Source organism: Pholis gunnellus (assembly GCF_910591455.1).
Source record: "Pholis gunnellus genome assembly, chromosome: 6".
In the NCBI taxonomy this organism is placed as follows: Eukaryota; Metazoa; Chordata; class Actinopteri; order Perciformes; family Pholidae; genus Pholis; species Pholis gunnellus.
In genome coordinates, this window is record NC_136532.1 from 28514623 (window position 1) to 28524622 (window position 10000).

At 45.1% G+C, this 10000-nt stretch overlaps 2 protein-coding genes across 6 annotated transcripts in view; both read right to left on the minus strand.

The window, feature by feature from the left end:
• pomt1 (protein-O-mannosyltransferase 1) overlaps positions 1 to 2496 on the minus strand; it is a 12144-nt gene extending 9648 nt beyond the window's left edge. For 2 of the 5 annotated variants that reach the window (XM_079160703.1, XM_079160699.1), the window contains exons 1-5: positions 2340 to 2496; positions 1631 to 1827; positions 1442 to 1548; positions 1308 to 1358; positions 234 to 380 (exon numbers count right to left, since the gene is read on the minus strand). In XM_079160703.1, the coding sequence (XP_079016829.1) occupies positions 234 to 380; positions 1308 to 1358; positions 1442 to 1548; positions 1631 to 1743 (418 nt within the window). In that variant the 5' untranslated portion in view covers positions 1744 to 1827; positions 2340 to 2496. The remainder of the gene's footprint in view (positions 1 to 233; positions 381 to 1307; positions 1359 to 1441; positions 1549 to 1630; positions 1828 to 2339) is intronic. The other 3 variants (XM_079160702.1, XM_079160701.1, XM_079160700.1) reach the window with 3 other exon arrangements.
• Positions 2497 to 3378: 882 nt separating this feature from the next.
• rapgef1a (Rap guanine nucleotide exchange factor (GEF) 1a) overlaps positions 3379 to 10000 on the minus strand; it is a 12584-nt gene continuing 5962 nt past the window's right edge. Inside the window, 14 exon segments of the mRNA XM_079162042.1 lie at positions 3379 to 4095; positions 4321 to 4461; positions 5668 to 5765; positions 5849 to 5950; positions 6157 to 6235; positions 6678 to 6772; positions 6876 to 6960; positions 7032 to 7220; positions 8692 to 8781; positions 8997 to 9084; positions 9446 to 9524; positions 9592 to 9718; positions 9794 to 9834; positions 9911 to 10000. The exon segment at positions 9911 to 10000 is cut by the window's right edge and continues 119 nt beyond it. Of these exon segments, the coding sequence (XP_079018168.1) occupies positions 3960 to 4095; positions 4321 to 4461; positions 5668 to 5765; positions 5849 to 5950; positions 6157 to 6235; positions 6678 to 6772; positions 6876 to 6960; positions 7032 to 7220; positions 8692 to 8781; positions 8997 to 9084; positions 9446 to 9524; positions 9592 to 9718; positions 9794 to 9834; positions 9911 to 10000 (1440 nt within the window). The 3' untranslated portion in view covers positions 3379 to 3959.

The following is a 10000-nucleotide window of genomic DNA, read 5'->3' on the forward strand; positions in this document are numbered from 1 at the left end:
GATGTTTATTGTGTTGTTTGTGTTGTTTATTGTGTTGTTTGTGTTGTTTATTGTGTTGTTTGTGTTGTTTATTGTGTTGTTTGTGTTGTTTATTGTGTTGTTTGTGTTGTTTATTGTGTTGTTTATTGTGTTGTTTGTGATGTTTATTGTGTTGTTTGTGTTGTTTATTGTGTTGTTTGTGTTGTTTATTGTGTTGTTTATTGTGTTGTTTATTGTGTTGTTTATTGACTCACCCAGCAGCAGCAGAGCTGAAGCTCCCAGAGCCGACAGGTGACAGAACTTGAGCTCCAGAGTCAGCAGGTAAACCAGAGGAACACAGAGAGCTCCACACAGAGCCGGCAGCAGACGCAGAGTCCACACACTCACACTGCTGGGGTACTCTGCAGGACAAACACACCGGTTCAAAGTGGTTCAAAGTGGTTCAAACTGGTTCAAAGTGGTTCAAACTGGTTCAAAGTGGGTCAAGCTGGTTCAAACTGGTTCAAAGTGGTTCAAACTGGTTCAAAGTGGGTCAAAGTGGTTCAAACTGGTTCAAAGTGGTTCAAAGTGGGTCAAACTGGTTCAAAGTGGTTCAAAGTGGTTCAAACTGGTTCAAACTGGTTCAAACTGGTTCAAAGTGGGTCAAGCTGGTTCAAACTGGTTCAAAGTGGTTCAAACTGGTTCAAAGTGGGTCAAAGTGGTTCAAAGTGGGTCAAACTGGTTCAAAGTGGTTCAAAGTGGTTCAAACTGGTTCAAAGTGGTTCAAAGTGGGTCAAACTGGTTCACAGTGGTTCAAAGTGGTTCAAACGGGTTCAAAGTGGGTCAAAGTGGTTCAAACTGGTTCAAAGTGGTTCAAAGTGGGTCAAACTGGTTCAAAGTGGTTCAAAGTGGTTCAAACGGGTTCAAAGTGGGTCAAACTGGTTCAAAGTGGTTCAAAGTGGTTCAAACGGGTTCAAAGTGGGTCAAACTGGTTCAAAGTGGGTCAAAGTGGTTCAAACTGGTTCAAAATGGTTCAAACTGGTTCAAAGTGGGTCAAAGTGGTTCAAACTGGTTCAAACTGGTTCAAAGTGGTTCAAAGTGGGTCAAACTGGTTCAAAGTGGTTCAAAGTGGTTCAAACGGGTTCAAAGTGGGTCAAACTGGTTCAAAGTGGTTCAAAGTGGTTCAAAGTGGTTCAAAGTGGGTCAAACTGGTTCAAAGTGGTTCAAAGTGGTTCAAAGTGGTTCAAAGTGGGTCAAACTGGTTCAAAGTGGTTCAAACTGGTTCAAAGTGGGTCAAACTGGTTCAAAGTGGTTCAAACCGGTTGTGGTACAGTAACTGGTGTTCCTACCTGCTCCAATTCTGTTCCACACAAAGTTCCCATCAAATCCTCCCAGGTACGCTGCAACAAACACATTGATGACATCATCACACAGGTGTCTGACACACAGGTAACATCATGGAGCGGTTGTCGCGGTAACTGACCTCCGAGGGCCAGGATCATGTGACCGAGCGGCGGCCCGCTGTCATCGATGAAGAAGACTCTCTTCATGTAGAGAGACACGAACTGACCGTAGTACACCTCATCGAACCTGGAACACACAAACATCGTGGAGACAGGTGAGTCTGCTGTGTGAGTCCAGGAGACCAGGTGTGTGAAACAAACACACTCACACCACAGCGTTGGGGTAGCTGAGGTGGCTCAGTCTGGTCCACAAGGCCAGCAGGGAGACCAGCAGCAGGACCAGGTCCACCTGAGCCGTCACCACCAGGGGGAGCTGCAGCATCACTGACACCTGAGACACAGACAGGTGAGACACAGACAGGCGAGACACAGACAGGTGAGACACAGACAGGCGAGACACAGACACCTGAGACACAGACAGGTGAGACACAGACAGGTGAGACACAGACAGGTTATAAATGCTATAAATATTTTAAATATTATAAATATTATACATTTATTAAATGTAATACATATTAAATATGAATGTTCTGTTATAACGACTTTCTTTGTTGTAATTCTAGTTTAAATTGACCAAAACAATATCTGAATTGAACATTGTGTCAATGATAAAATATAGAAACTTTACATTTTATGAACTTATTTCCGTGTTTGTTTCGTCTTCATTTACTTATTTATTTATAAATAAAGATTATTAAAAACTTCATCTCATCTTTACTGGATTTATTTATTTACTTAGTTTTCTATCAGTTGCTTTATGTGACGTCATCATCTAATAACACATACTTATTTTATCATTTAATACAAAACAATATTTAAGAAAAATAATCTGCGATATCGATCAGATCTCAGTGTGAGAGTGGAGCTAACAGCTGTTAGCATTGTTAGCACTCGCCTCACCGTTAGCATTAACCTCACCGTCAGCCGTTAGCCATCAGAGTCCCGTTACCGTAAATTCACCTGGTGACGTCACTCCATTAACTTCAAACAGACCATCCCACCAGTACAGAGCCGGTGCCCGGTGGCTCTCAACGTTTCTCCCGGTTCGTTTGGAGCACCGAGCCGCTCGATGTGTTTGATTGGTGCTGTCTGTTCTCTGAGCCGCTCGATGTGTCCGGTGTTTGATTGGTGCTGTCTGCTCTCTGAGCCGCTCGGTGTGTCCGGTGTTTGATTGGTGCTGTCTGCTCTCTGAGCCGCTCGGTGTGTCCGGTGTTTGATTGGTTCTGTCTGCTCTCTGAGCCGCTCGGTGTGTCCGGTGTTTGATTGGTGCTGTCTGCTCTCTGAGCCGCTCGATGTGTCCGGTGTTTGATTGGTGCTGTCTGCTCTCTGAGCCGCTCGATGTGTCCGGTGTTTGATTGGTGCTGTCTGCTCTCTGAGCCGCTCGGTGTGTCCGGTGTTTGATTGGTGCTGTCTGCTCTCTGAGCCGCTCGGTGTGTCCGGTGTTTGATTGGTGCTGTCTGCTCACTCATAGTCTCATAGTGTTTATTTATTGTTTCTTAGATTTAATGTTTAAATCTACTTTAACATTATTATTAACATATTGAATTCTTGTATTTTATGATCACGTTTATTTGTAGTTGTATTTTATATTTTTATTTTCTTTATAAAGTCCTTTGTAACACTATTAAAACAAATAAAGTTTATTATTATTATTATTTATAATATTGCGCCGGTACATAGCGGCGGATGAAGAAGAGTACAAGAAGATTAAAACAACTTTCATCCATTCATCTGCTGGATTCTTTCCCAGCATGCACTGGGTCAGAGACATGAACAGTTCACCTGCTTCACCTGTTTTATAAATATCAGATTATATTGAAATATTGATGATATAAACACTAATGTCACAAAGTACATGTACTCAAATACCACACTTAAGTACAGTAATGATGTACTTGTACTTTACTTGTGTAGTTCAGTTTTCTGCTACTTTATACTTCTACTGCACTACATTAATTTAATAACTTGAGTTACTGTATAGAGTCAGACTATTCATCAACAGGTGAGCACGTTTATTGAAATATGAATGTGAATAATTGTACACAGGAAGAGGCCCCACGCTAACACCTGGCTAACTCCAGTTAGCTCCAGGCTAATCTCAGCTAACACCTGGCTAACTCCAGTTAGCTTCAGGCTAACCTCAGCTAACACCTGGCTAACTCCAGTTAGCTCCAGGCTAATCTCAGCTAACACCTGGCTAACTCCAGTTAGCTTCAGGCTAATCTCAGCTAACACCTGGCTAACTCCAGTTAGCTCCAGGTTAACCTCAGCTAACACCTGGCTAACCTAAGCTAAGTTCAGGTTGTGGCCAGTTATTGCAGGAATAGACCAGATGAGCACATGTTAGCAAACTGTTAGCCATGATTAGCCCAGCATGTGACACATTGGCATCAGTCTAATCCAGTTAAGTACCAGTTTAATTCAGGTTAGCATCATGTTTAGCCCCTCAATTCTCAATATCCACATGTTAGCATTGAACTAGCACAGGTTAGCCTTGTTGCTATGCAGGTTAGCACAGGCTGAGTCTCTTTCAGTCGGTCATCTCTGATTGGCTCGTGGGGCATTCCGTGGGCGGAGCCTGAGTGAGAGTTCCCACAATGCCTCTTCTGCCAGGTGATCGCTGAAGTCATTAAAGAACGATATGATGTCATCATTAGGCTCCAGAGTGTAGCGACTGCAGCCAGAGAGAGAAACAGGTATTAGTACTGTAATACTACTTATTATGTAGGTAGTAATACTACAGGTGACATACTGCAATACTACTAATTATAGAGGTAGTAATAGTACTACAGGTGACATACTGTAATACTACTAATTATAGAGGTAGTAATAGTACTACAGGTGACATACTGTAATACTACTAATTATAGAGGTAGTAATAGTACTACAGGTGACTGACACTTGCTGGTAGCTCCTCAGAGTGTCCAGGATGTTGAACTGCTGCCAGCGTTTAGAGAAGTTGACCTTTGAACCCTGTGATGTCATCAACGTGTCAGGGTTCCCCAGGTGGACGAAGGTCAAGTCCTGAAGGATCAACCCCCTGATCAGACAGACAGGTTAGAGAGAGAGAGACATAATAATGCAGTGTTTCTGTATACATGTGGGTATAGAGGGTATTAACATACAGGTAGGGTATACATGTGGGTATAGAGGGTATTAACATACAGGTAGGGTATATATGTGGGTATAGAGGGTATTAACATACAGGTAGGGTATACATGTGGGTATAGAGGGTATTAACATACAGGTAGGGTATACATGTGGGTATAGAGGGTATTAACGTACAGGTAGGGTATACATGTGGGTATAGAGGGTATTAACATACAGGTAGGGTATACATGTGGGTATAGAGGGTATTAACATACAGGTAGGGTATACATGTGGGTATAGAGGGTATTAACATACAGGTAGGGTATATATGTGGGTATAGAGGGTATTAACGTACAGGTAGGGTATACATGTGGGTATAGAGGGTATTAACATACAGGTAGGGTATACATGTGGGGTATAGAGGGTATTAACATACAGGTAGGGTATACATGTGGGTATAGAGGGTATTAACATACAGGTAGGGTATATATGTGGGTATAGAGGGTATTAACGTACAGGTAGGGTATACATGTGGGTATAGAGGGTATTAACATACAGGTAGGGTATACATGTGGGTATAGAGGGTATTAACATACAGGTAGGGTATACATGTGGGTATAGAGGGTATTAACATACAGGTAGGGTATATATGTGGGTATAGAGGGTATTAACGTACAGGTAGGGTATACATGTGGGTATAGAGGGTATTAACATACAGGTAGGGTATACATGTGGGTATAGAGGGTATTAACATACAGGTAGGGTATACATGTGGGTATAGAGGGTATTAACGTACAGGTAGGGTATATATGTGGGTATAGAGGGTATTAACGTACAGGTAGGGTATACATGTGGGTATAGAGGGTATTAACATACAGGTAGGGTATATATGTGGGTATAGAGGGTATTAACGTACAGGTAGGGTATATATGTGGGTATAGAGGGTATTAACATACAGGTAGGGTATATATGTGGGTATAGAGGGTATTAACGTACAGGTAGGGTATACATGTGGGTATAGAGGGTATTAACATACAGGTAGGGTATATATGTGGGTATAGAGGGTATTAACGTACAGGTAGGGTATATATGTGGGTATAGAGGGTATTAACGTACAGGTAGGGTATACATGTGGGTATAGAGGGTATTAACGTACAGGTAGGGTATACAGGGAGGTTCCCCCTCAGCCAGAGCTGCTCTGTAGGCTCTGAAGGAGGACGAGCTGTCGATCAGAGCGCTGTACTCCTCCAGAGTCTGAAACACAAACACACGACTCGTGATCACGTTCTTCTTTCAGACTAATTATTGTTATTATCTGACCATGAGAACACGCAGACCTCTGCTGTGTTCCTCTGCCAGTCCAGGCGTCGCAGGGGGGCGGAGTCCAGCGCAGACAGGATGGACAGGTACGAGTTAAAGTTGTTAAGCCTCCGCAGGTGCTTCAGGAACACACACACACACACACACACACACACAAAGAGATTGTCACCGGGTTTACAGTCGGTAGCTGGAGTCAGATGATCTTCATCCTTATTGTCAACACAAAGCAGCAGCACAGCTGGAGACATATTTACGAATAAACAGAGAAAGCTGTCTACCTGTAGCAGTGTAAACCCTGATGTGTGTGTGTGTGTGTGTGTGTTACCTTCATGGTCTTCAGGAACTTCAGCAGCAGTTTCTCTCTGTCCTGAGATTTATCCTGAAGAATGATGACAGAACGAACCCTGAAACCAGAGACACACACACGTTAGTCCTCAATTACACACACAAATACATACGTTGTGTACTAGGTTGTGTACTAGGTTGTGTACTAGGTTGTGTACTAGGTTGTGTACTAGGTTGTGTACTAGGTTGTGTCCTAGGTTGTCTACTAGGTTGTCTACTAGGCTGTGTACTAGGTTGTGTACTAGGTTGTGTAGTAGGATGTGTACTAGGTTGTGTCCTAGGTTGTCTACTAGGTTGTCTACTAGGTTGTCTACTAGGTTGTGTACTAGGTTGTCTACTAGGTTGTCTACTAGGTTGTGTCCTAGGTTGTGTACTAGGTTGTGTACTAGGTTGTGTCCTAGGTTGTGTACTAGGTTGTGTACTAGGTTGTGTCCTAGGTTGTGTCCTAGGTTGTGTACTAGGTTGTGTACTAGGTTGTGTACTAGGTTGTGTATTGTGTACCAGAAGGAGACGTTGTTGAAGTGTTGGGTGAACTCTGTCAGGTTTGGACTTTTCTCTTCATTCTGCTCTTTAGACCACAGCAACACCTCTGGAAGCTAGACAGGTGAGACAGACAGACAGACAGGTGAGACAGACAGACAGGTGAGACAGACAGACAGACAGGTCAGACAGACAGACAGACAGACAGGTGAGGTGTACCTCAATCTTGCAGAAGAGCTCAGAGTCCAGCAGAGTCAGCTGTTCAGCTAGATCCTGGCTCCTGAAGTCCAGAAGGGTTCCTGGTCTGAGAACAGAAGAGGACACGTTGGTGTCTGAGTGGAGGACCTGTCAATCATCCCGGAGGTCACGGGTTACCTGGCAGCCACGCCCCTGGCCGCGAGGGGGCGGAGGGACTGAGGAGAGCCAATCAGCTGCCACTTCTGCTCCATCTTGGACAGGATGTTGGAGCGCAGCAGGCGGGCCAGACCCAGCTCTCCACCAATCAGGAGGCTGAACACCAGGTCCATCAGCAGCAGCAGCAAATCAGAGTCCAGCTCTATGATACTGCACACACACACACACACACACACACACACACACACACACACACACACACACACACACACACACACACACACACACACACACACACACACACACACACACACACACACACACACACACACACACACACAATGAAAGGATCATTCACACCTGGACGTGGTTGTGACATCATGCTGTTAGATGTTATGATGGGTGAGTGATGACATCACGGTCAGAGTGGAGCGGAGCAGAGTAGAGAACGTGCTGTGAATCAACAGACTCACATGAGGCTCAAAGAGCCGCAGAGCGACATGAACCCCACCAGCTGCTCCATCAGACTCCACCAACCCACCAGCTGCTCCATCAGACTCCACCAACCCACCAGCTGCTCCATCAGACTCCACCAACCCACCAGCTGCTCCATCAGACTCCACCAACCCACCAGCTGCTCCATCACACTCCACCAACCCACCAGCTGCTCCATCAGACTCCACCAACCCACCAGCTGCTCCATCAGACTCCACCAACCCACCAGCTGCTCCATCACACTCCACCAACCCACCAGCTGCTCCATCAGACTCCACCAACCCCACCAGCTGCTCCATCACACTCCACCAACCCACCAGCTGCTCCATCAGACTCCACCAACCCACCAGCTGCTCCATCACACTCCACCAACCCACCAGCTGCTCCATCACACTCCACCAACCCACCAGCTCTCAGAGAACGCAGACGCCACCAGCTCTGTTATTGCTCTGGAGCTCACATGTTTAACCTCTGTGTATATACAGTATATATATACATATATATACTGTATATATATATATATGTATATATATATATATATATATACATATATATATATATACAGTATATATATACATATATATACTGTATATATATATATATATATGTATATATATATATATATATATACATACATATATATTGCAACGTCTTTGGGCAGTAGCAGCCACACTGTCAACATGTCATGTAATTATTATTATTATTAATTATTATTAATTATTATTATTATTATTATTATTATTATTATTATTATAGGGAATGGGCTTCAAAAACAAAGCCTCTGATTGGTTGTGTGTGTGTGTGTGTGTAGAACAGGTTGTGTGTGGTGATGGTTGTGTGTGTGTGTGTGTGTGTGTATGGTGATGGTTGTGTGCGTGTGTGTGTGTGTGTGTGTGTGTGTGTGTGTGTGTGTGTGTGGTGATGGTTGTGTGTGTGTGTGTGTGGTGATGGTTGTGTGTGTGTGTGTGTGGTGATGGTTGTGTGTGTGTGTGGTGATGGTTGTGTGTGTGTGTGTGTGTGTGGTGATGGTTGTGTGTGTGTGTGTGTGGTGATGGTTGTGTGCGTGTGTGTGTGTGTGTGTGTGTGGTGATGGTTGTGTGCGTGTGTGCGTGTGTGTGTGTGTGTGTGCGTGGTGATGGTTGTGTGTGTGTGTGTGTGGTGATGGTTGTGTGTGTGTGTGTCTCACCACAGCTCCTCCACCACTCTAACCAGCAGTCTGAAGCTGCTGTTAGCAGCAGTGATGCGTTCAGGGTCCCGTCGTTCACACAAGTGTTTGTATGTTTTGAAGGTTAAAGAATCTCTGACACAGTTAATCACTGAACACACACACACACACATGTTACTGTGTTGACCTGCTTAAAGACACACAACTCAAATGATTCTGATGTTTTCATCTTCACAACAATAAAACAAAGAATCAGATCGTCTGCATATAAACACACTTCAGGCTCCGCCTCCTTCCTGCACACACACACACACACACTGAGAGGATATCTGTGCTGGAGTTTGGTGATGACGTCATCGGGGCTGATGAAGCTTCTGTAGGTGGAGAGGAAGGCTTCACGATACACAACCTGTTCTACACACACACACACACACACACACACACAACCATCGTGATACACAACCTGTTCTACACACACACACACACACACAACCATCGTGATACACAACCTGTTCTACACACACACACACACACACAACCATCGTGATACACAACCTGTTCTACACACACACACACACACACACACAACCATCGTGATACACAACCTGTTCTACACACACACACACACACACACACACAACCATCGTGATACACAACCTGTTCTACACACACACACACACACACACACACACACACACACACACAACCATCACGATACACAGCCCGTTCTACACACACATTGAGTCCTCCGGTCTGGACTGGGACCAGGACTCACCTGCTCCGCTGGGGGCCTGGGTGGCGTGGACCAATAGGATGTCAGGAGAAGCTGCTTTGACGTCCGGGCCGTCCTCGTCCTGAGACAGACAGAGGACGGTCAGACTGAGAGAAGCAGAGGTCAGAGGTCAGAGGTCAGGACCGTACCTGAGGCTTCATTGTGATTCTGTGGAGGATCTCCTGCCGGTCCGTCAGTAGCACCTCCTCCTCCTCCTCCTGCTGCTGCTCCCCGCTCCTCCTCTTAGGCTCCGCCTCCTGCTGGAGACCGTGACAACTGCAGAAGAGACGGCGTCACTGACTCTGTCTGTCCAGGTGAAGGTGGACACATCTGTCTTTGTGTTGGTCTCACCTGTCTCTGGTCTGGTCCTCCTCATCCGGTCCAACTGGATCCTGAAGACGACAGAAACACCATGAGACCAGAGGAAGTCTTAAAGACCCAACGAACAGGCTGAGGAGCAGCGGTCACCTGTTGTCTCTTCTTTGCTGGTAGAACTGGAGCAGGAAGTAGCTCAGGTGAGGGGGCGGAGTCTAACGTCTGCTTGTCCAGGTGTGTATG